Below are 25,733 nucleotides of genomic sequence, written 5' to 3'. Positions count from 1 at the left end.
GGGCACAGTGGCACCCCTGTTATGAATTTGGGAGGTTTTTGTGTCACCCCCCCCCCCCAAAAAAAATGGGAAACAGGCCTTTTTAGGATGAGATTCACCCCGCATAAAGGCTCTGGATGCTCAGGAGTATCGGGGGGAAATGTATGGTGAAATGCTGTCTCTCCCTTTGCTTAGGGCAGTCCATGTCCAGTGTTTGCCCTGGCCTGCCCTGCCCTCTGATCAAATCCTTATGTGAAATTTGAGAGGAGGCCTATCGCCACCAGCCAAAAACTGAGGCCTCTTCTGTAAACAGCAGGGTTAGCTAACCTGCCCCTGCATGTTGGTGTCCACACTATTCCCCAGGCGAGAGTTCAGATGAGCTTTACGGTATGTGGAGTCATCAGCTGAGGGATGAGACTTTGGCAGCGTGGAGGAGAAGGTTTCTCTTGCAGCAGTGCGTACTGCGGTATGTGGTGCTACGGACATGCTCAGATGTGTACTGCCCATGCCTGAGGGGCAGCAGGACTAGCTCTGACCAGTGCCTAGAGTCACAGGGGCTCCAGTTTTGTGGTTTCCAAGTCATCTGTATCAGCAGTACCAAACTTTTCCTGCAGGATGGGGTGATGAGCAGTCCTGTCAAACGGCAGGAGACAATCCATGAGCCAGGAAGGCTCATGAATGTTGGTGTTCACGTGACAAACGTGACAAAGTTCCAGCCCTTATCCTCATATGACCAAGGGAAGAAATGGCATTAAAGCTGTGCAGGGAAGGTCAGGAGGCAGCAGGCTGCAGGCTGGTGGGATGCTGCTCGTGCCCAGGAAGAAGGGGAGAGGCGGATGCAGGCTGCCTGCCCTCCCCTATGTTGTTCAAGCAGCTGACCTTGCTCTATCTTGAATGGTTCATGCTTTCCCAGCTGTGGGATGCAAGGAGTAATGCTTTCCTATCGTGTTCAGCCAGGCTTGTTGTTTGTGCTCCTCCTAACACTGCCCACTAGCAAGTAGTAATCCTTTGCTCTGTCTAGTGCTTGTCATCTTTACTGGCCTTCAGAGGCCAGTCCTGCTAGATACTGGCTTTTCCAGGGCTGGTCACAGTGATTCAGGACTTGTACGGATGTGCTGGGGTGGGAATCCCAGTGTGGGCAGCTGGAGGTACCAAAGCATGGGAGGAGCCACAAGCACTGGGGTGAGAATCTAGGTAGTTGTGCCACACGCACACTCTTGAAATTTGACACTGGCAATTACTTACCCTGTCAAGCAGCGCTTCTTCACGTTGCCTGAAAGGACTAAGAACTTGTCTGCTGGAAAGCCCAAAGTGAAACCGTCTGGCCAAATGTTGCTCATCTCGAGCCATAACCTCATCTGCTGGACACACCTCAATTTCCTAGTCTAGACAGGACCTGTGTGAGTAGGGTAATTAATCTCTCCTGCACTCCTTTGCCTCAAACTGGAGACACTACAAATGAGTCTTTCCAAATAACCCAGGTGTGATAATTGATCCCTAAATAATTTAGGGCTCTGGTCAGATTTGATTTGGGCAGCTGTAGGGGCTGGGAAGAGCGAGGTTTGCTCTTTAGTGGAAGCTAGCAGCTCCCAAAGGTTATTCTTGGAAAGCTTTATAAACCCCTGTGAGCATGTGGATCCTGAAAGATGTGGCACCATTCTGGTCCCAAAGAGAATACATCCCCCAAAGTGGACTGGATGATGTTTCTCAACAGCAGGGAGGAATGCAGGAGGTAAATATCTTTGCTGATTTCTTACTGTCCCAAGCCTGGCTGTCCTTTAGTGTGGCCTGGAAGCTGCAGTGCTGACTGAGCTATCAACCAGACAGCACAGGAGCGCTTGCAGTTACTTGTGAGTTTTTAAACAAAATTTCATGTTTCATCAATGTCTCTTCTTAATGAGCAGGCATAGGTTTTTATGGGGTTATCCCAGCTGGAGGTGGCGCTAACAAGTTAGGAGATCAGTCCCCCTTGCCCCTACTGCCCCTTTATTGTTGGATAATTATGGCAAGAGCCACCCAGGCAGGGGTTGCAGTTCACCAGGTGGTTCTCTCGGAGAAACGGGGGCAGTGGCGGGGTGCTCAGAAGGTGGAGAAATGAGTTGGTGTGCCAACGCTATCCTCTGTGAAAATGTATGAGGGGAAGCAATTGCCTACCTTCAGGGTGAGCTGTCTAGTGCTGTTGGTGACAGAAGGGTTTTGCTGATTCCAGAGAAGGAAATGACAGGTGAGCTCTAAACAGGTAGCCTGAACTCTGGAAAGCCCATTTTGCTGCCAGGGTTGCCTCCTTAGTTCACAGGCTTTCTTACACAATGCCTGATCTGGTTTTATCTGGGTTGAAGAAGTTAAAACCTGAGGTGAGCCTGGGATGACCAGACCTGGTCATCTCTGGGCAAGTGGAAGAGGTAAAGGGTAGGGAGGAACATGGCATATCACGCTGATATGGCAGTTGCTGAGCTTCATTGCCTGGCTGTGACAGTGGACAGCGCACCTGCACTGTGGCCCTGTGCCAGGAGCTAGTAGGGGGCAGCTGCTGCACCAAAATATGTACCTGTGTGCTCAGAGAACAAGAGTCATCACAGCTGAGCAGAACTACCTCATTGGATATCCTGCCTGTTTGTGGTCCTGGTTGGGAGGGAGTTGAGAACAGAGAGGGATCTTGTCTGGTGGCCTTGGGAAAAGCAAAAGAGCAGAGTGGAAGAGCAAAGCCTGTGGCTGAATGACAGGGCCTGTAATTAGGTATCAAAGACACTAGCTGTCAAAAGTACTGGGAGACAAGAAGGGTGGGGAGCACCTTTCTCAGAATTGGAAATGTTGTTTCTAGTCAGCTTGGAGAACSTGGTATCTTGTTGGGATCTTGTTTAGGTTGGGTATTCTTGGGGTGGGGGGGAACAGACAGAAATGTGTGCAGTGAGTGATCTGCTGGAAGGGAAGGGGGAAGAGTGGATAAGCACGTGTCCCCATTTGGGAGATGGAACATGACTGTTTAGCTGAAGCTAAGAAAATATCTGCAATTGCACTTGTACAAATGCATCATCAAAAAGCTTGTCAGTAAAAAATCAAACCAGTATCATGATTAACTGATGCCTCAGTCTAGCTGAAGTACAAGCTGAACCCTACTCTCTGAGTATTCATGCTAATCCAGGCTTGATTCCTTTTCTGGAGGGCTCAGGGCAGGGTGTTAGCCTCTTGGGTGCCATAGGGCACTTTGGTATGCTCTTCTTTCCTGTTCCTCAGTCATCTCAACTCCTTGTGCGGGTGCTGTCCAGCTTCAGGTAGCTTCAGACCTTCCCTGGGAGGGACACTAATGACACCTGATTCTGAGGGCCAAGGAGAAGGAGCATGTTCTTCCTGCTCTCACTAACTCGGCTACCCCTCAGGTCCCTTCAGCATTGACAAGTAGCAGCTCTAGGAGCAAATGCTCTGCCCTCTCCCTGTTGCATCTCAGGCAGTAAGGAAGTGCTCTTTGCCATGCGACCCAGACCCACCTGGAGGTAGCCTACATGCAAACAGTTGGACCACAGTGGCTAACTTTCACTTGGAGAACACATGGACTCTCCCATCACTGTCCCTGCTAGCCTGATGGGGAAACAACAGGCTCCAGGATGCCATAATGAGAATGAGCTTGAATGGCTGTGGATTGCTAATGCTAAAGGAGTTCTGCTTATACAGTCTGCAGCTTAATTTGGAGAGATCTGAAGGGGTAGGATGAACTCATAAGTTTTGTGTGTGACAGCTCTCTCTCTTCACCTCTTCTCCCTGTGAACCAGGTGACAAAGATGAATAACTCTCTACAGGAGTTGCTTGTTGCCTTGTGTCTGTGCTTGAGGTGGTTCGGATAAAACTGGGGGCAAAATGTAGCCTCTGAATCGGCCATGGGGAAGAGATGGGTCCATTTGACTGGATTTCTCTCTCCTCTGGCTTTGCAGGGCCTTGTTTGTGCATCTGCGTTGCTGTAGAAACAACAGTGGTGGTAAACAGTATGAACTGGCTGTCCGGGGACTCTGAATCCCTGTGGAAATTCCAGGAACTTAAAGAAATTGAAGGAGGCTTTGGGCTGGGATCTGCCCTGGAGTTGTGGGGTAGTACGAAAAGACGGGTGGATTTACCCTCATGCAGCAGCAGTTTAAAGGAAAGGTGTGCTCTCTATAGTGCTTCCACACAGGTTGGGTGCCAGGAAGGATGCAAATCTGAGTTGCATCCTTGCTGCCAAAAGAGCTGAGGTGTGGTTTACAGCACTGTATGTGACGTACTTGTGTGTGTGTGTGTGTGTGTGTGAGCGAGCAAGCTGTTGAGGGGAGGAGGGTGGAAAGGCACGGGCTGTTTTTTATTCCTGTTAACTAGAACAGGTCATATCCACAGTGAGGTGATGGGTAGAGTGGTGACCTCTCCTCCCTGTAGCACAGTAAACACGAACTGTGTTTTGTCTTTCCCTGGATCTTGCATGTGTTAGCTATCACACTGTACACAAAAGACTATTAAAAAAGCCCCCCACACACGCACCTTTTTTGGCAAGGAAGAGGCTCAGCGCGGGGTGCGCTTGTCGTCTGTGGTTTGTTAGTACCAGTCCTCAGGGTTGGGAACTGACTGCAGAATCACGTTGTCGTGTCTTAGCCAGTCCTGGGAGAGTTTGGAAGAGGAGGAGTTGCTTGATAAAAGGCACCAGGAGAAGGATCAGGAAGTTGCTTGGCAGGAATTGTTATCTAGAGAAGCAGATCCCAGCTGGTGAGGCACGTTCTTGCTACAAGTGAGATGTGGAGAGGGGATGATCCTTTTTGATGTTGCATCTTACCTTGCCTTAACTTTCAGTGCGATGGTGCTGAGAGGGTAGAGGCAGTGCTGCAGGACTTGGGGAGAGAAAGAGAAGCTGACGGGGGAGGAAGGAGCAGAAAGAGGAGGAGCAGAGAAGCCTGCCAAAAAAAAGGCTGGCCTGCACTGTTCCAGTCCTGTGGTGCCCTGCCTCCCTCTTGCTCTCCTATGTTCCCCTGGCTCCCAGGAACTATGGTCTTGGGAGCAAACTGCAGCAGCTGGAAGTGGAAATCAGAGGGCTGGCAACAAATGCTCCTTTAGGGTTAGACTGCCAAAGAGTCTCTAACGCGCTGCTAACACGTAAACGTTTCTATGTGTCGCTGAACTCCTAAGCTCCCTTGCCCTGTTTGGAGTAAGGAAGGGGCAGGCGCTGGGCATCTTGTGAAGCAAAGGGGGAGGGAGCGTGTGCAGTGTTGGTACCACTTTGCAGAGTACAGGGGGAATCTCCTTCCCAGAAGAAGGTTTCACAAACTGACCGTGTACTTCCCAATGACCCTGCACTGTTTTCCTTCTTCTTCATAAGCATCGTAGGCCCTTTAGCCTCCAGTTCAGACAGCCCTTTACTAGCCTCTTTAAAAGACAGAGTCAGCTGAGCGGGAATGCAGTGCAAACCTGAACACTTCCTGTGCTTTTGCTGTCCGAGTACTCCCATGGTCCGGTCTTGTTTGGTTTGTGTGATGGGACAGAATTGCAGCAGCACAAGGCTGTGGATTTCAACAGAGCTGGACTGGGACAGTAGGAAGTTCAGAGGATCAGTTCTTCCTCACTGAAAAACCTGAGCTAGTCATCTAAACTCTCACCATGTTGTGGAGAGAGAGGTGCTTTGCCTGTCCGAGCAAGGTGTAAAGCTCTGCGGAGCTGATCTACAGTTAGATCAGCTGCACCCCTGTCCCTGAATGCAGGCGGCTGTTTCCCTCCTTTGCGCTGGCTCTGCTCTCTCTACCCAGTGATTCATTTAGGCTCACCAGCCTGGAAGAAAACTGTCCGTTCTCTTTCACCAGACTAATTCTTGCCAGGGGTAACAAGCTAAAGTGACTCACCAGCGTGTGCCAGAACTAGAGCAAGGAAAGGAGAGGTGAGGTCTTACAGCTGCAGATGGTCCTAGGGAAGATGAGGGCAGGGGAGAAGTGCCCCTTTTGGCTGGGTGAGACTGACTGTTAGATCAGGTCAGCTGCTCTTTGAGCCATACCTCAAAACTGAGATAAATCCCTCTCTGGAGGTGCTGCGCTCTCTCCACCCTCAGCAGAGGGAGCCTAGAGAACAAACTTGGGCTCTCTGCTGAAGTCAGTTGTCTAATAGGAAGAGTGGTGATTCTCCCAGGTGGCATAGGACACTGTTCCTCAGATCAAGGAATGGAAATGCTGTTTCCTGCACACGTAGCGTAGTCCAACTCTGAACCACAATGCACTGACGGATGCAGGTGTCTAGTCAGACTTTCTGAGAACCTGTGTGCAAAATGTTTCCTGTGGGAGGAGAGAAGTATAGGATTTTGCATTTTAAAGTCCTACTGTGACCGAAGGAACATCCAGCCTGAATCTGGAGGAAATTGGAGAAGTGAATGTAACTTTTAAGCCTCCCTTTTTGGAGAAGTTTGGTCTCCTTTGTTCAGTTTTTAGGATGCTCTGTTGCTTTACGCAAAGCAAAAAGGGGTAGCAGAGTTGATAATGCTCATCTGCCTGACTGTGTAGTGCATGTGCTGGGGAAACCCTGGCAGGGGAAGGGCTTTACACAGCAGCTTGTATCTCCCACCCCTTCCAAACCAGAAAAAAATACACAGAAGTTAAATGGATTTGCTCAATTTAGTTGAGAAATATGAGGCTGAACATCAAAGAGTGGCTTTTAACACAAACTATGAGGATTGGTTTTTCAGTCCCATACTTTGCATTGTGGAAGACTTGATGGTCCTTCTTGAGCTTCCTCAAGCTCTTAAAGAATCCAGGCAGGGTTTGTCCAGACACCAAGGTGCAACTGCTGGTGGTGGGGATTGGCAGAGGGTTGGTAGTGCCCAAAAATCTAGTTGGGAAAGTGGCTGCATGTGAAATACGTTGCAGGTGACTGGAGTAAGAAGTCATATCCCTTTCTAGGAGCAGTATTTCCTATTGGAACTGTTGCCAGAGTTGCCCATCTGTGATCTGATCTAATAAATTCACTCCGTCTCATGGTTTAACTGCTGTGGTTGGTCAGTGTATGGTTTAGCAGCAGCTGCTGGCGTTCTCCTTGGCCTGCTGGTGCTGCCTCCCCACCTGCCTCTCAGCCTTGCTCGAATTCCCCAGTTACTCCTTGCGTACATCCAATTTTATAACCCAAAAGTGCAAAGCAAACTGCTCTCCCTGCTCGTTCTGAAAGCCTGCCAACCCTGCTCATGATAGGAATCCCTCCTGGAGCTGCAAACCCTGGAAGGGCTCCAGGTTCTGCCTGGATTCCTGTTCACTCCTGAGCCTGGTGTTTTGAACTTGTCTCTGTCCAGGGAACGTGCAGCCTGGGATATGCCAGTTCTGTTCTTCAGGTCTTGAGAAATATCAGGGGGTGATCAGGGGCGTTAAATGCGGGTCAAACCTGCTGGGTTAGTTCTTGGGATCCTCTTGTGAAACCAGGCAGCAAAAGAGTTAGTTTCATGTGGCTGTCTTGTCCGGATAGTCATCTTTGGTCGCGAGGGCATGCAGTGCTGCTAAAATTAGACACCTGCTAGCTTCTACCAGCATTGGGCCGGCCTCCAGGCTTACAGTGAGACAGATATGGTCATCGACAGGTTGTCCTGGGTCACTTGCTTAGGAGGTCGTGGCGTGTTCTTCAGATCTTACTGCAGTGCTTCTTTCTAGCTGAGAGAGGGGGGAGCCCTGCACCACTTTATTAATTCCCTCTGGGCTCTGGGGCATTGGCAGTTACTCATCAAAGCTGATGACCCTGCAGAGCCAGGATGTTGACCAAATGACATGGGCCCATCCGTACAGAGCCCTTTGCACCTCTTCTTGAGGGTGATGGGAGGTATTGGATCACTGAAGTGATTCAAGGTGGAAAAGTGCAGAGGACTGAAGCATGCAGCCTCTCTGCTACCACAGAGAAACACAAGGAATGTGCTGGTCATGGAGCAGAGCTTGGAGCCTAGACCAGGAACTGAGGTTGGAGGCGTAGGGTTGGAGGAGCACAATGTAGAAAGAAAAAGCTCTTGCACTTAAGATAAGCAATGACCAGGCAGACTGCTGGCTGTATGTCATATAATCTTTGTGCCTCTGTTCTCCATGCTGTATCTGAAAATACTTGCAAGGGAGTGTCTTCCCCGCATAACTAGCTGACATTGGCATCTGCACTGCCCTGAGCCTGTCTGGCAGTGGCCTTGCTGTTTCTGAACTCATCCACACTTCTGCCTTGTTCCTTCCCAGAGAAACAGGATCCTTTCCCACTGATGTAACAGAGCTCACGTGGCCTTTTGGGGGTGACTGTTAATTGCTGGTGGCTCTCAGCGCAGAGTACCTCAGAGTCTGAATTCTGGACACTGCCTTTCACCACAGGTTTTCACTGAAGCTTGAAGTACCTGTAAACATATTTGTGTGGATCTTGGAGGTTTGGACTTAAATCGAGACAAGAACCAAAGTTGTACTTGCTATAAAAGCATTTGAGAAGAAGGTGAATGCATAGACTGGGGAGAGTTGGGCTTGTTAGTGTATTATCCAATTGGATGCATTTCAGCAGAGCAGACCCACAAGGGAGGGATGTCTAGGAGGCACCCAGCTGTGAATGCATGAGATTAGCTGGTAAAACACTGCTCTGCACAAACATGGGGAGCCAGGTAGTAGGTATAATACTTGCAGTGAGAGGAGTTTGGAAGGAGGGAATTCAGAAACAGGAGTGAAATACCTACATTCTTCATCTTGACATCTTTCCTCCAAAGGAAAAGGGGAGACTTGTTGGAGGCTTGAAAACAGGCAAGCTGCTCTGGAAACACAACGAGCAAAGGGAAAGAGGCACAGGATGAGGGAAGGTGAGGGGCGGTCTGGTCTCCTGAGATGGAAGGAGCTGTGGTATGGCAGGCTGAGGCCTCCTTGGGACTGGCACATGGAGATGTTGGGAAGTCAGGGTGGGAATGGCAGCAGACAGGACAGGAAGTGACTAAAACCTTGTGGTGTTTGTTGGTTTCACTCCTAAAATGTGARGTTGTTTCAGCAAAAGGACAGTTTGTTCTGTTTTCAAAGGTGACCTTGTACTCATTCGTCTCAAAAAAACACCCCAGGAGAATAGTCTTCTGGTTCTCTTCAGCCAATTGTTAGTTCCGTTGCCCATCAGGCGTAGCTCTATTCCTGGAGGCAGCTGTTGCTGATGGAGGTAGGTGTCCAAGGAAGTGTTTTAAAAAGTACTGCTGTGGAGATGGCATGAGGTACTTCCCCTTGGCATCCCTAGGAGAAGCAGATGGTAGGTGAAAGGATCAGAATGGAAGGGATAGCGGCAGAGTTGTCTGCCGGGTTGATGTTCATGCTTTCTATTTCCTACATTAATTGAATGGTACCCAAGCGGGCCAGAAACAACAGCAAAGGGCAGCTCAGATGAGACTTGCTGGCTCTGGTGTTGGGAGGATGAAAAAACTACCTTTACTTCAACCCTCCCTGGTACAGTGAGAACAGTTTTGGGCTGCTTGTCAGCTCTTCCTTAGTTGATCTTTCACCAGGATGAAAAATGCCTGGATTCTAACGCAGATCACAAAGCTGAAAAGCACTGTTTACATATATATCCCTGATTAATGCCGACCACTGATTAGGTTATCCTACAGTGATATGTAACGTGTGCCTGACCGGTAGACTCTTACTCCTTTCTTGGTGGGGCTGAGCTTTGTCTGTACCATCGGGGTTTCTTGTGGGTGGCAGTTTTGGAGGTCTTTGATCTCCTTCCTTTCCCTTTGGTTTGACATGAGGTATGTTGGAATAAGCTGAAAAGTCGCTGCTGTGGAAGCTTGGGAAGTTCAGAAAGGTTGGCCTTCTGTGAAAGGGGAAGGGGAAGGACAGTGGAATTTGGTTTCAGCGATTAGGAGTGCTCTAGCAATTTTGGAAGTCGTGTATCCCTGGCTGAATTGACAACTGACACTGAAGAAGGTGGGGGGGGGGGGCACAGTAGTGGAGCCACCTCCAGGAAGGAGTAGTCTTAGCTTAAGAGCCCAGGGCTGTAACGTGCTGGTGTACTCTGGCAAGGCCTGCCTGGATGGGGTTGCACTAGGAAGCAGAAAAAAGGCTTAGGAGGGCTGTAGCAAGCTGCTGGGGAGGGTACTTGGTCTGGATCCAGCCTCTGTTGACCCTGCCCTGAAGTAGACTGTGGGACAGACGTAGCTGGGTCTTTCTGGGAAGAGATCTTCTGTGCTGAGGAAAAGATTTGTGCAATTTTCACAAAACGTGTGCTAGTGGAAAGGTGAGACTGGCATTGGGCTGTCATGGATTTGCAGGTGTCTCTCGCCCTTTGCAGGTACCACCCAATAGCCAGTTATTTAACTTGGTAGCAATTCCCTGTATGCCAAGTGAGGATCAAAGCACGTCAGAGTAGAAAGGGGTCCTGGAGCGTCACCTGAGGCCTGGAGAACTGTATGCTGACAAGATCTCTCCTAGTACGGAGACCTGATTTTGGGGGGGGGGGGGTCTGGGGGATCAGGGCTTGTCCAACTGTACCACAGGGAAGCTGCAGACTTCAGGAGGGGAACATGTGGCTACAGAGTTGTCTGAGATCCCAGCAGATATTATGTCTCCCAAAACACACACTTGGAATTGCAGAAGCCTTTCCTCCCTCCTGTCTRCTCTGTGCGCACTGAAATGTTGTTTTTCCCCACCCTCCCAAGACAACAATGACATGAAAGCGCTGTGGCCCCGGCCGAGTGCATGAGAGGCATTGTATAACCGATGAGAATTATTTGTATTGTGGCAGTGCTTTTGGGTCCTCAGCCATGACTGGGATCCTTTTCTCCTACATACTGTGCAAATTAGGAGGAAAGACTCTTCCCTACCCACAGGAACAAGCAAAGGCAGTCAGATGGAGAGTGGGAGGGGGGTTGTGGCTGATGCTGTATTGGTGACAACATGAGAGTTAAACTTTGAAATTTGTTCTGCTGAAGGAGATGGTCCCCTTCTTTCAGTGTGCTGCAGCTGTGGATTCCTGTGGCAAAGTGATTCTGGTTGAAGGTGTTTCTGCCCTTTTCCTCTTTGACTTTTTTACCTCGGTGGTGTGGCTGCCTTTCGCTTGCCTTGGAGGTTGTGCAGCGAATGAGACTGGGGAGAAGAGAGTCGGAGCAGCTCCCTGATCCCACAGTACAGAGCCACAGATAGATCTAGTTGGACTAAAGTTAAGCTTGTGTTGCTGCTGCTTCACGTAGTGCGAATCMACGGCAGGCTGAGCTGGTGGAGTGGCATCCTCTGAAACACGTTGCGCTTCTTCCTCAGCCGTAAAGCCCCCAAATGTCTCTTAGTGAGTGATCAGATTATTCATTGCACATTCCCTGGGTGAATGGCATAGGGTGGGGAGTGAGATCTGTCCTGGATGATGTAATTAGTGCTCAGATTAACCAACACAAAGAAAAYTTATGGTTGAATTGCCAGATTGGGCAAATCTCAACTTTTCAGCCTGACCTAAACACTGAGGGGTTTATTAGCATAACTGTTTTGGTTAAAGACCTGTTTTTATTGCGCACAAATAAAAGCGAGAGAGGCACGCGTGCACTAGTGTAGCTGGTCCCTGTTCTCACAGGGGAGTAGGCAAAGGACACAGCTCTGTGGCAGCGGAGCTGATCTGGTGGCTGCCTGCTGCAGGAAAGGGGAGGGTTCCCTCTTCTCCTAGTCTGCTCCCTCCGGCAATCATCGGTCACATCTGTGAGTTGCCTTAAGACTGGGATCGTTTGCAACTGTTTTCTGCTGGCTTGGTCTTGTCCCGTTTCAGCAAGTGATAGCTGTTCCTAGAGGAGCGCTCCGCACGCCGGAGCTAGCACCATGCAGGCAGCAGTGGAGCGACCAGGCGTGGGGAGGGAACGGCCGGATTGGGAAGGGAGTTCCCTGCTAGCACACCCCCAGCTCAGCCTGAACCCGTCAGTCCCAGGGAACAGCTCTCTTGCTGGGCCTGTACCACCAGCATTAATGCAGCATCCTCCAGGGAGAAAAACGGGATCTGGGTCAGGCCTGGCGGAGCAGTCGCATTTCTGTCAGATTAGCTGGAGTGCACAATCCAGAGCCTGTGCTGGCTCGGTGCTGCTTCCAGAAGGACAGACAATGCCTGATCTGGCGTGCAGTCTAGCAGGGCCCTAACTGTGCCTGCTCCGGAAGGAGATCTGAGAGTGAGCCGTCAGAATGAACTCGCGCCGGTTTAGCGCTCTGGCTGCAGAACGCTCTGGCTGGGATGGGCTCCCAAAGACTCTTGTTCAGGTCGTAGCTGGACTTAAACCACAAAAAACTTCCATGTGCTGTCCTGTTTTTCCTGTCCTGGCAGGAGCTGTAGGAGTGTTCAGGAGCAAACCGGCTAATGCAATCTAACTTCCCGCCCTCATGTCCTATGTTAAGGAAATCGGGCGTATCAGCCAGACACCAGGGTCTCTGCAAGGTGACAGCAGAGGGGGGGCTTTTCCCAGTACATCGGTTGTATGGTGCTTTCATCCTGTGCCTTGCTGCTACCTACTTTTTCAGGCTTCTGATGTCCTTGAGCAAAAGCTGTCAGCTGGCCTAAACTGCTGTTTGCTGTGACAAATACCTGTTACGAACTAGGTTGCAGCCAGTCACCACACTTGTGACTGAAGCTGTGTTTCAGCCCAGGTCTCCTGAGGTGAGAGGTCCATGGTCATATGTSACATGCCTGTGGTTGAGCCCAATTTAGTAGCCACTGTTGTGCAGCTTAACTAGGAGCCCTGAAATTCTTGCGTCCAGCCTGGGAACCGTATATAGGTTATGAAGGGACTAGCTTGAACRTAGCCTCTTCTTGACCGCATTCGGCATGCCAGACTTTTTTTAATCTCTTGAGGTTTTTGCACCAAAAATGGCTTCCCCGGGGAAGGTAATAGAGCGGCTTTTCCCCAAACCTGATGACTAAAAGCAAGTATCTGGAGTAAGGCAGATGGTCAAAACACAGGCTGCAGTCAGGCCCTGCAATTTGCTCCCACCCACCTGTTCCCAAAGCAGGTGAGACCCACAGACTACAGGTCCCAGCATGCCCCCCTTCGCTGTGCACAGGCTTTAATCAGCTTAATGATGAAGAACTGCATGCTGGGACCTGTAGTTGTAGGCCTTGTTTCCAGGATTGCCTAGGGGTAAGTGAAAAGCTAGTCATGGGGGGGATGCTTTCCATGTTTGCAAGTTCCATGCTTGCCTGGACTTGGCATGCCCTGGACTTTCCTGATGTGTCTTAGAAAGGAATAAGATACCTGACAAAATAATTTTGGAAGTCTCCAGCAGTTGCTGTCTTTACAGCTGTCAAAGCTGTCCTAGTAGGAACTGCAACAGGCAGCTGATGCCTCAGACTCTGAGCTGTGATTGCTGTCGGGCATGTTTCAGGCTGGGCAGGACATACGCAGCTAACGGTCTGAACGAGCCAAAGGAAACGTGGTTACCTCTGCTTCTTTCTCTGAAAGTGCAAAAAGATAAAAGGGAAAGCACCAAGCCAGGTTTCCATGGCATGTTTGCCCCTTTGACTTAAGCCTTCTGCACCCTCGCACATGCCTCTTCAGGGCAGAAGTGGTTGCGAGACAGCCCATGGATGCAGACCGTGGTTGTCCAGCAAATYGAGCCGTTTAGGTTGGCTGCTGAGGTGAGAGAGGATCTCTGGGTGTACGTGGAGCTGGAATCAGCTGGGCTGGCTTCTCGCGTTGGCTTTGGGAGTGTTGCTCTGAAGGCTCCAGATCCGCAGGTTGTCAGCAAGTGAGAAATGCACCTTCCAGGTCTGAGCTCCGGGCAGCTGCTCAGCTGGAGACGCTGCGGGTGGTTAGCATCCGCAGACCTGTGACTAGCTTGCTGGCCTTCCAGGGAAGCCCTGCGTTTGCACTCTGCCTGGCAGACTTCTGAGCCCGTTTTGTCAGGGCTTTCCCTCCTCGGCTTGGGCGAATGCAGCAAGGAGAGGTGCTTCCCGCAGCAGGAGCTGAGCTGGGCTGATTAACAGCGGGGAGGAGGGTGGGTGCTCTCAAAGCACCGTATTGTGCTCTGACTCCCGGAGATTAGTGCTTCGCAGCTGGCTTTTGAGCTGCTGTTTGCGTCCCTCCCTCGGGAGTTAAACAAGGTGTCGAAGGGTTAACAGGAGCTGAGATCTGTAGGGGTTGGTTGTTCAGGCTCCTCCCCCCACAAAAGGTGGAGCCAGTGCAGCTCCGCCTGCCCTATATGTGTATGTAAATATATACATACAGGGAGTGCAAGGCACCCAAGCTGGGTCCTCAGTAAAACGTCAGGAGTACCCGCTCCCTCCTTTCCCACCATGGTCATCTTGCAGTGCAGCTGTGCCGGGGCCTGCGAGCCCCATCCCTCCCAAGCAGCCGATTTGGACCGCCAGCACAGAGGTGAGATGCAAGGCTTAGCTGTGGGGAGAGGGTTGCCTTTCGGATAGAGATCACTAGAGACTAACCGGCTCCTCCAGGTGCTTGGAGATCTGGCCTGGCCCCTCGTAGGAAGTTGGYTCTTTACTGTTGAGAAGAAGCGCAGGGTGTCAGGGCACTGCTTCCAGAAACCCTGGCCAGCAGGGGAGGGCCGGCCTGCTGGGATGTGCGCCCGGCTGAAGGAGCTATGTTTGAAGCAGATCTTTCCCAAAATGCTGGGGATTTTCAGCCAAACCTGAGCATAAGGCTGTCTCTTGTACAGCTGTGTCTCTAAGTCCTGCACAGGGCAGGCCTCCTCTCTGCTGCGCTGTGYCAACAGTTTAAAACCGAACACCACAAAGTGCTAACTGAGTTGGTGATTTTAAGGAAAAGTGCTTTATAAGGTGATCTGATCCTCCACTGTAACATAACTGAGTACTCTTCCCCTGGTAACACCTTTACACCTTTAACTTAAACCTATGGTGCATCTCCTCGAAAGAGCAGGTCTTGATTTAAAGATTGTGAGTGACRGAGGATTTGGGAGTTTCAGCCACTGGGTTTGTGCTGTGAATGGTAGCAGGCATGGCCCCAGCGCCCAAGGGCTGTGGTGTGGGCGCTATTCATAGCAAGTAGTCTTCTCAGGGAATTAGGGTGTGCATTCTGGCCCTAAATGTGTGAAATTCAGTGTTCCGCAGGAAGACGTCGCCTGATTTCCACTACTAGCACCTCCATTTGTCATTTTTTAGGCGTAGTTAGAAATATATCCACGTGTGTCTGAAAAAGCCCATGGGTAAAGTGAGTTTTATGTCATTGTATTGTTAAAAATCTTTAGTGAAAGAAAGGACTCCTCTTCACTATCCCTGTTTAATAAGTGGCTTAAGAGAAAAGATTTCAAACGTATGACCATTTTCCAGACTGCTTAATCGTCTGGGGGCCGTTCAGAGAGGCTCATCTGAGAACACTCGTTTTGGGATATTTAGTCGGAGAGCTTTGGAAAATGCCCCCAACGCGTACCCCATTCAGGAGYGGCCTGTTGTTCATGCCTTGCAGATAAGTGGCTATGCCTCTATTGTGTTCAGGTTTCTGTGGGGGGTTTTGGGAAAGCCAAAACAAAGTTAATGAGGTGTTAACAGCGGGGAGAGGTAGGCTTCTCTGTGTTGGTGGGAGGGAAACGATTTGTAAATTGATCAGCCTTCTTGAAAGCRTGAAGTTAAACTTGGACATTACTGGCAAGTTGAGGTAACAGGGGAAAAAAGCCCCTTTTTTGAATCCAGTGTCCCCCCACACTCCTGTTCTTTTAACTAATAAGTTAAAGAGGTGTCTTTAAAGTAGTGCATCTGCATTAGGAAATCCTTTCTCTCTTCCCAGTGCTGTCTGAATAGACAAGGCCAAAAAGAAGAGAGCAAAAATGGAGCAGTGTAGTGATCAGRCTGATGGATGGCTAATACCAGGCTATAACTCACTGGAAGATATCCTGGGTTTGTTTATGATTCAAGCTTTGTAGCATGTGATGGACTGGAGAAGCAGACGGGTGGGATGAGTTAATGGGAGGAAAGTGATTGAGGAGAGCAGTGTTGGCACTGCAGAGGAGCAGGCAGGACCAGGCTGGGTTTGGTGTAGCAAAATGAAATCTTTCTCCCAAGTCTGGATGGACTTGTACCTTCTGTGGGACCTCACATGGACAGAGCGAGCCCTGCTTTACCCCTGCCGCTTCATTGCTGAGCCCTTCTGGCTGGGCAAGGAAGGCAAAGGTGAGTGAAGTATGGTCTTCGGGTTGGGTCTGAACTGGTGCTGAACTCCAGGAGGAGGTCTGCAGCTTGCTTCCGTAGAGGGAGGTGTCCGAGATGCATGCTCTCTCCTGGAAAAAGGTGCTCTTGTCTTTTGCAGGAGACTCTGAATTAGGGAAGAAATGAGATGTTGAAGGTGTTCAGAATGAGACCTTAGGAATGCAGGATGCAGCATGGCTCTGCTCCAGACAGTCGGAAACGTGCTGTGGCAGGATTTCTTGCAGGGACCGTGATGCAAAGTGTACCCTGGTCACATCATTGGCAACCGTGACTGTCAGCATTACAGAGGGAGCTGTGGCTGAGCCCTGCTCCGAGTGCTGGGCCTGGGACCAGTGTCATTGCTGGGGACATGACCCTGTTACCAGCTCTGCGATGCTGGTGGGCTGCAGGCAGGTTCCAGCTTCCAGACCCTGAKGTACTGGTGGCTGGTTCATCATCTTCTGTCCTGGGGCTGTCTGCTGTCAGAGCAGTTGATGTGAATGCTCTGGAATGGGAACTTCCCTAACCGGGGGAAATCATCTTGGCTAATTCAGACCAGGTTGACTTTTATCTGAGGGAAATTACGGAGCATTCCCATGAACTGCTCTTCCAGAACAGGGTCAGTCTCTGGAGGGGTGGCTAACAGCTGGGGACAGTAATTTCTTCCAGATCCAGCTATCCTAGAATAGGATGTCTGTCAGGAGTGTGAGTACAGATGTAGTTACAAGACCCTCTAAGAACAGGGTTATTCTTCCCCCCCCACACATGAGGGAATAAGTCAATTTTTGCGTGCAGGCATGGCCAAAGATGAATACTGGAGAATCGTCTTCACCATGTAACCCTTCCTTTATCACTTGGGATTTAAATTCATAAAGCTTACCTTCAACACAGCAAAATACTGATGGGCTTCTTAAAGAGCAGGGGGGGAGGGGAAGGGAATCTGATAGTTGGTCCTTTGCCCCAGTTTTATTGAACTGTCTCCTCTCCTCCTGTGTTGCTGTGCTATAGTTAGCACCTACTATGAATGARTTATCTGCCTCCCATACAGCTCTACATGCAGGAATCTGTTGGACCTAGGAAAAGGAAATCTGATAKTTCAGTAGCATGTTTGGGATCCAGAACAGATTGCCTAACTAGATCTTCTCTTGCATGTCTCAAACTAATACCAGCAGAGCTCACTGAGCAAGAAGCCTGGGAAATAACATAATGTGGTAATGTAGTGTCCCTTCTCTCTCTGGGAGTAGAAGCCTGTAGGCTTCCCAGAGACACCTGCTGCATGGTGAGGGCCCCCCAAAGCCTTTGGCCAAGCTGCACAAGGTTGAGATGAGGTTCTGCAGACAGCTAGCAGAGGAAGCAAGCCAGCTGTTCCTCCTGGTCCATAGCTCTTACCCTCATGTTTTGTTCTCTCCTCAGCGCGGCACGATGAGGCGACGTTACGAGGATGACGGCATCTCCGATGATGAAATTGAAGGGAAGAGGACATTTGACCTCGAGGAAAAGCTCTCCACCAACAAGTTTAACTCCACCTTTGTGGTCTTCATGGAAGGCAAAGGTCTGTGTTTGCCCCCTTTGGGGCTGCTGTGCTGCAGCGTATGCTACTGGTGTCTGTGACCAGACAGCTGCTGCGGTTAGCGGCTTCTTCAGCGAGACATAGTGTGTGAGATGACCTTTCCCTGAGTCTTTAGAGGAAAGCTATCAGTGATCATAGTGGATCATGCTCTTGTTCATCAGACTACACCCAAAGCCTCCCTGACTGCCAACCTGAAGGGCGATTACAAGGCAGTTGTGATAATAAGCCTTCACACTGTCATACATTTTGCTGCCTTTTACTCTCCAAACCTGTGGTAACTCTGGCTACTGTTTCCACTGGCTTTGCATTTTCCTCTTCTGTAAACCACCAACCCAAGGGTAGCAGAGGAGACGGGGACACTTCTGCTTGCTCCCCCACAAGCCTTGCTTCCGTCCCCAAGCAGCTGGAGGCAATGTGGAATATACTGATGGAGGTATGGCTCCAGTCTACTATGCTCTTGGGCCAGGGGGCTGGTAACAGGGAGTGTGTGTGGGAAACRGCATGGAAGCCGCTCAGTCTGGAGCGCAGTGAGCCAGTCTGCAGTGCTGCAGGCTTGCTGGGACACATGGCAGCCAGGACTGAGAGCGCTTGCCTGGGTCAGCACCTGTAATTGCAGCCACATGTCTGCTAGATGCTTATTTCAGAATAAGTGGGATCTCCCCCCTTCCTTTCACCACGCATACAGCTCAGTGGGATGTCTTTTCATCACACAGCTGGTGTAAGCCCTCGTGAGGATTTACTGTGAGGGAGGAGAATTTTGTTAAGATCTCTCTTGCTCAGTTATGAGCTTCCTAGGGAAGTGAGGACCAAAAGCCTCGCTGTTACCCTGTCTGGCCCAGCCCGTTGGAGCAAACCCATCCTTCCTGGTGTGCCTGTCGCAGAGTTGTCAGTAGTACACACTGTGCCACTTACAAAACTGGCACAGAGGAGTTTGAGGATCTCCAAAGGAGAAGAGTAGAGCCCTGTACTTTGCCATTTCTCTTTGACTGCCTGGGTTTGCCAAAGATATGAGAAGATTCTCRGCTGAACAGTGCCCTGAACAATCTGATCTGACTCTGAAGTTAGTTTGGTGGAGGCAGGGTTGGACTGGAGACCTCCACAGATTCCATCTAAGCTCAGTTTATCTATAATCCTCTGAGTCTTCCCTAACACCTTCCTGCTTCTTTTCTCCCCACACCAGATTTCACAGTTGAATACATCCAGCGGGGTGGCCTGAGAGACCCTCTCATTTTCAGGAGCGCCGATGGCCTGGGGATAAAGTAAGTGTTGGGGCACAAAGAGGTGGGTGTCTCTAGCCTGGTTTCTCAACTTTCTCCACATTGGCAGGATCTGATCCTGGTAGCTAGATCTGTGCTCTGTCCAGCTGATATGACTGTGTCCTGCCCATCTTCTTAGTGTGCAGCGAACAGAGAAAAGCATCCTTCCACTTGCTTATCCTATTCTTGCTAGTCTTTTTGTTGGGCTTAAATGAGAGTACCAAATTGGCTGTAGGTGACAGGCAGATCTCACTGCTGCTCTGATGCGACCCCTGGCTTGGTTTCTTGCCTCATTTGGAGGTGAGGAATTTTTTTGTTCCCCTCCTTTTTATGTTCATTTCTTATAAGTTTGCAGTCTTCACCAAAGTAACAAACAATGTGGGCCTCTATTGCAAGATACCCAAGCTCCTGCCTACAATTTGTAGAGTAGTTATATCTTGGAACTAGTATTTCTGGCGTTTTCCAGAAGTCCAACCTGGTCTGCACAACTTGATTACTTCTGAACTGTCAACTTCTTCTGGTTACAATTGAGCCAATTAAAGTTTACTGCTTTGAGTACAAACTCTTGCAATCATTACAACTTTATACTGTTCTCTGCTGTTCATAGAAATACACTACGGGTGGTAGATCTAGTTTTGAGGCATCTAATACTGCATCCAAACACCGCAGCTGTCTTGTACAAAGAACTGAACTGATTCAGAGTCTCTGCTTGGTCAGTGGTTTTTGTTTTTTAATAAATGCAAACATTAGAGGAATAAATTTGTCCCAGCAAACTGTCAGAGCTGGCATCAGCCACACTGCTCTTAATTTCCACCACTGGCAGTGAGCAGATGGACAACACCAAATCCAACACATACTGAATTACTGTAGTCTGGCAAATTAGACAGGAGATTTGTGCCAGGACCCGTTTGAATTGTTGGGTGACTTGGGAGGGCATAGATCTGGTATTGAGGATTACAGTGTGGGTGCAGCTGAATTTCTCCCAGGTTTTGGTTCTTTCTCTGGGTCAAGAGCTGCTTGAATGGCTGCCTTCTCATTCTGCCTGTGGCGGCAGTGTTTGTACACATTACTATGCCAATACTAACAGAGTAGCTATGCTGTGTCAGTGAAATATGCTGCTTCTACTGGTCTGTGCCCTTTATATTGGGATAACTTGTACCATCAGTCTTTAAAATGAGAGCTAGGGTTGTTTAGATCAAGGCCTGCTCATTTGCCAGAAGTCACTGTACAGCACCTCATGCTCTGGAGATGGTATATTCTATTCCCAAATCATCTTTCCTTCCCTAGCCAGAAGCTGGGCCCGGTGTTTCACCCCAATGTTCAGTCCAGGCCTGTGCCCCAGAGATCTGGTTGCACGTTCTGGCTGGCCTCTTGTATCCAAGAGGCAGAAAGGAGCACAGTGGTGTCTCCAGGGTGCCAACTGAGGGGTTATGGGTGGGAAGGATCTGCAACCAGAGGTGCATCTTGGTTTTTTAGCAAGGTGTTTGTCCTGCAGGATGCCAGATCCGGACTTCAGCGTGAACGATGTGCGGCTGTGTGTTGGTAAGTGTCTCCCATTTTCCCCRGACTACAGCCCACTTCAGTTGTGCCCTGGCCAACTAGAAATGGGGAGAATCATCAGGCTTATCAAAGCTAGAAATCTGGCTTGGTCACTCCCCCACTGTGCAGTTGGTTGAACCTGAAGTGTCCTCCTTTGTCAGTTGATCACAGCTCTTACCTGCCTGAGGAGTCTAGTTTGACCTGAAGCAGCTTTTCTTTCAGTGTGGGTATAGAAGAAGAAATTATGGGAGAGGCCAGTGTGTGTGTGTGTCAGGGGGTTCTTTGGAGAAGGAACCTTGTCTCCTGGAGTGTCTCTTCTGGGTGCCCTGTTGTGTGCAGGGACAGTTCCAGTGATGCCTGTCTGTCCTGGCAGGGAGTCGGCGGATGGTGGACGTCATGGACGTGAACACACAGAGGGACATCGAGATGTCCATGGCACAGTGGGCACGCTACTATGAAACGCCTGAGGCTGAGCGGGAGAAACTGTACAATGTCATCAGCCTGGAATTCAGCCACACCAAACTGGAGAACCTGGTGCAGAGACCTGCTACGGTCAGTAGAGCTCTTCCTTCTGCAGGAATGTCCTTTCCCTTGTGCTTCTGATCCTCTGTACACAAGGTACAGTCTGGCACTTGAATGCAAGAGGAGAGTGGCTGCTCATAGCACTCATGGGCTTGGCCAGCGATGTCACTGCTGTACTCTGGATGCTGCTGGAGATGATCCTGTGTTCAGCTCGCACCTCATCTGCCACAGCTGATCTTGCAGTCAGGCTGGGACTGCTCAGCCTGTGCATCCCTCAGCTATAGTTATCACAATTAAAAGATATTCAATTCTGGAGATGCCTTGTTCGCTATCCATCAGCAATTAGAGAAATGGAAGTGACTGCTGAGGAATATTAGAGTGAAGTAACCTGCTCCTGCTGGCCAGGGATCAAGAACAGGCATGGAGTTTGAACAGGCACCTGRATTTGAATAAGGAGGGCCAATTTGTCCTCAGCCACAGTGAGGGTTGGGGACAGGATGGGGGACACTGGCTCCCAGACTCTCCCAGGTAGCTGATTCTGCTGTCTGCCTAGACCTTGGCTGTCATCCAGCCTCTGCCTCTTTTCCCATTCAGTGCTGTGCACTGAACCGCTGCGATGCTTGGTGCAGAGCCCTCTCCTGCATGTTGTAGCAGGAATCGGCTCCCTTGTAACCAAAGAGTCTGGGYGGCTGGAGGAGGTGCGGGGTAGGGGCAGCTTGCCAGAACATGTGGCCAGGTGTAAAACTCCAGCAGGGCCTAAATCAGGCAGCACTGCTTGGCATTGAGGGTAGAGGAGGCCAAGAAGGGAAGGTGGGGGGAGGGGGGGAGACACCTGGAAGGGATGCAGGAGGCTGTTTGAAAATATGAGATTGGCAGGGGAGATTACAGCTGACCCTACTGAAGGGTTAAAGATGGGATGTCTGAGCTGGACAACCTGAACTCCCTCTGCAGTCAGTGGAGAGGAATGGGCAGCTCTGTTGGGTCCATTCGTTTCTCTCTGCTAACTATAGAGGGAGCCTGGACATCTGTTTATTGTGGCTGTCCTGAGGTTTAGCAAGTTGTATCCCACCCTGGCAGATGGTGCCGAGCACGTTTTATGTAAGCCCAGTGCAGAGCAGTTCCTGCCCAACCCTTAAATAGAAGAGCAGCATCCCAGTACCACGCTTGGGATCTTGCTGCGGTGTTTGCTGCTTGTTTGCRTTCTGAGGCTTCATATGCAGTGGCTGGCATCAGAAACAGCTGGTCCCAAATGTATTACATCTGGAATTGCACTAGTGGCACAGGGAAGCTGCTTGCTGGGATGTGCAGGGCCAACCAGACTGGGAGTATTGTGGCCACTCAGCTAACACCAGGGCCTCCTTCCTTCCCTTCCTTAGTCCCATGTTTTGTTGCAGGTGTGCTTTGAGCTGGGTTTGCTGGCAATCTATGCACAGCACCACAATGRCTTTGGCAGGCCCAGTGCAACCCTGCAGCTCGAAGGTGCCCAGCCACATATGAGCTGTGGGCTGACCAGGCAGGCAATAGGTATTTAAGCTTCCAGGACTGTTTAAGGGGAAAAGGGGGCAGTTCCCTTCTTGCTTGTATTCATGTCTCCCACCTTTCTTCTGTAGGTGGATTTGATTGACTGGGTTGACAATATGTGGCCCAGACACCTGAAGGAGAGTCAGACAGAGTCTACGAATGCTATCCTGGAGATGCAGTATCCCAAGGTGCAGAAGTAAGTGACTTCCTGAACTGTTCCAGTAGTGGCAGGGCAAAGCATCTCTCACAAAAAAAAAAAAAAAAAAAAGCCTAAGGACAGCAGCTGGTTCCTGAGGAGAAGTGAGAGAAACAGTCCTTTCTTTTTATTTTGATAGGTGACACTTGCAGAGGGCACTGCAATTAGTTATTTAAGCCCCTGCCAAGCACTGTATGTGGAAGRATAATCTTGGGACCTCTAGGAGCAAACTACACTTCAGAGAAACTAGGGGTGCTCGCCATCTTGAGTCATCTGGAGTTACTGGAGCTCTCAGGTGTTACCTGTCCTACTCCCTAGGCCAGACCTGTGACAGCTGGGTTCCTAGAGCTGCAAGAGCRGATGAGGATGACAGCTCTCTTCTTGCCTGGGCTAGGTCTCCTTGTGGGGTTGTGGTATAAATGTGAACTCTCCTGCAAGTCATCTCCACCTCCCTGCAGCTAAAGTGCTTAGCACTGCAGTCTTTGGCTTCTGGTGCTGCTCTGAGCTATTGGGCTGGGTCCGAGCAGCCCATTCCCTTTGAATACACTGCATCTGCTCTAAAAAGTGGGTCACCACTCAGTTTCACCTTACCATGTTCTTGTTTTCCATCAGATACTGTCTGATGAGCGTCAAGGGCTGCTACACAGATTTCCATGTGGACTTCGGTGGTACTTCTGTGTGGTACCATATCCACCGAGGGGGAAAGGTAGGAGGATAGTCCCTGTTGGGACAACTACAGATGCTTTAGGAGAATGGGTTTCAGTATCTCTACTTGTAGATCCTTTGAAAATGCAGGTCCTTGACAGCAAATGGGAGTCTTTCCACGCTAAACTTGTTTACCTCTGCCTCTTGGAAGTAGTTCGGACCATCAGAGGTCCACCAGGCTCTAACTGAAAATCTGTGTTGTAAAGATGATGCTAAGTAACCTTCAAAAAGTTTAAATGATACAGAGTAGGATAACCCTATTCATACAGTGCTTTGGGCTTCCTAGAGGTCATTTGGCTGCATGACTGATCGTCTCTTGGTGTGGCACAAACAGCACACTGGGAGAAGCAATAAACAGAAAAGGAAGTTCAAGACAAATGAGAGCCTCTCCAAAACCTTTTCTGTTTAGGGGTTTTAAAGAGCCAGCAGAAACATAGGGACTTACCTTAAAAGTGATGTCAAAAGCAAAGCAGAAGCCTTGGAACAGGAGGTGGCTGACAGGGCTTCAGTACAAACCCCCTTGAATGTTTTGGGTTGTGTGTGTGGTTTTTTTGGTTTGGGGGGGGGGTGTTTTTGTGAGAAGTAGCTCTGAAACTCTCAGATCTGAACTTCTAGGCTGAAGTCATTTCTTGTAACTGAGCTTGGCCCAAAATACAAAAGCTAAACCCTGGGCTCCATCGAGTTTGGGCACATATGGATGCAGCCTTCATCTGAGTGCTGTGTTTGCTGCCTGACTGGTGATTTCCAGTTATGATCGTATAGGAATCTTCCTGTGTGTCACGTATCTCCAACCTCAACTATGTTTGTGTTGTACTGGGATCTGGCTTGGAGGAAATCTGTCTGGAAGGGAATCTGGGAAGGTGTCAGTCCTTTCACCTGCCCTTAGGCAGGGTGAATTGCACCTTAAGCCTTTCTTACAGGTGGGGATGATGCATTTGTTCTCGTAACCCTCAGGAAACAGATTTGTAATAGCTTGGGTGCTTGTAACACTGGAGGGGCTAGCTAATACTGTAACATAAGTCACACTCCCCAGGTAGCGCTTCTACTGCACTAGGGAGCACAGTCAGGTTCAGAGTATAAAACTTAATCAGCATGAATTCCTTGCTGGAAAAACCTCCCTGGATTATGGATGYGGAGGGAACTTGTGTGTATAAAACTGTGCTCCAAGTAGGAAAAGGGAGAGCAAACTTGTTTGCTAAGGGCCAGGAAGATCCCTGGGACACTGTTTGCAGCAATTCCTGTTTCTAGTGATTTTAGTGTTCTAACTGTGTTTCAGAAGGGGAACAGAGTTGTACATGAATCACCAGTGCTGTGGCCACATAGTGGCTCCTAGATATTTGCTACAGCGACTATTTTTATCCCAAAACTTCACCCTTTTGGGGTGCATTTGCACAGCCACAAGCATCTTTGAGGAAGTTACTGCCTGGCAGCTGAGTTGTGGCAGTGTACTGTGTACGTCCAGCCTGTCTGGGCAGAGCAGAAGGAAATGGGTTTGTTTGAATCCCCTCTGACTGCTGTTGTATGGATACACCCTTTGTCACAGMTTGAATCTGCGGTTTAGCTTTACCRCTATAAGYGCGTGAAAAGCTCACACTTGAGCTTTTGCTAGCTGCAATTGTCAGCTATAGTGTAGTCAAGGAAACTTTGTACCACTGTTCGGGAGAGCCGTGCAGCAAACAGAGTCATCATAGTAGATTTGAATCAGTGTAGTCAAAGCAGCAAAATCCCCTAGCGGCTGCCCGGCTTGGTACTGGCAAAAGCTGGTGCAGAGGAAAGTGCCCTGTAGTGCAGAATTTGCCAAAGGCAGGCCCCGCTCTGTTTCCCAGTGGAATGCACCATGCTACTAACTTAACCCTTACAAGCAACTAGAAGAGACCTCGCTGCTTCAGGTTAAAACTGTTAGCCATCTAGGGCCACGTGTATCAAGGGGCCAGGCTGGAAGGGAACAGGAAGGAAAAAGGCTGCCTCTGATTATGGACCTGTGGTGACTGGATACCTTCTGAGAAAGGAAGCCATGGACAGTCTTCAGAACCGAGTCCTTTCGCTTCTAACTGTTTAGAAAGAACTGTCCAGCCGAAGATGGGTGGCTGGATGGGCTCCCTCCGTAGTCAGTAAAGACAGATCTCTAGGAGGAAAAAAAAAAAAAAAGGCTGTCTCTGTTGAACAAGTCCTGGGTGATTATTGCATCCCATCTTTCTCCATTGACTTAGACTGGGTTCAGAGTTGGCAGCAAACTTGGCCCCACCTGAGGAATCTGTTTGGGTGTGTGGATGGGGTTTTTTCTTTTTTTCTCCTCTCCCCACACTCCTTTCCTTGCAAAGGAGATGCATCTCGACTCCCAAAACTGCCAGACCTCCCCAGTGAC

The 25,733-nt window shown here is 49.7% G+C and overlaps 1 protein-coding gene across 3 annotated transcripts in view; it reads left to right on the top strand.

Annotated features, from left to right (window-relative positions):
- Positions 1-25,733, top strand: part of KDM2A (lysine demethylase 2A) — a 54,695-nt gene that overhangs the window by 5,288 nt on the left and 23,674 nt on the right. For 2 of the 3 annotated variants that reach the window (XM_026067670.1, XM_026067661.1), the window contains exons 2-7: positions 17,473-17,611; positions 18,810-18,888; positions 20,381-20,427; positions 20,798-20,976; positions 22,557-22,663; positions 23,276-23,369. In XM_026067670.1, coding sequence (XP_025923455.1) covers positions 17,473-17,611; positions 18,810-18,888; positions 20,381-20,427; positions 20,798-20,976; positions 22,557-22,663; positions 23,276-23,369 — 645 coding nt within the window. Of the gene's footprint in view, positions 1-17,472; positions 17,612-18,809; positions 18,889-20,380; positions 20,428-20,797; positions 20,977-22,349; positions 22,471-22,556; positions 22,664-23,275; positions 23,370-25,733 lie in introns of those variants that run through there. The other variant, XM_026067678.1, reaches the window with a different exon arrangement.

The sequence above is a fragment of the Apteryx rowi genome, unplaced genomic scaffold (genome assembly GCF_003343035.1).
Source record: "Apteryx rowi isolate R43461 unplaced genomic scaffold, aptRow1 scaffold_1046, whole genome shotgun sequence".
Taxonomy (NCBI): domain Eukaryota; kingdom Metazoa; phylum Chordata; class Aves; order Apterygiformes; family Apterygidae; genus Apteryx; species Apteryx rowi.
The sequence above is the reverse complement of the archived record's forward strand: the minus strand, read 5'-3'. Positions and strand labels throughout refer to the sequence as shown.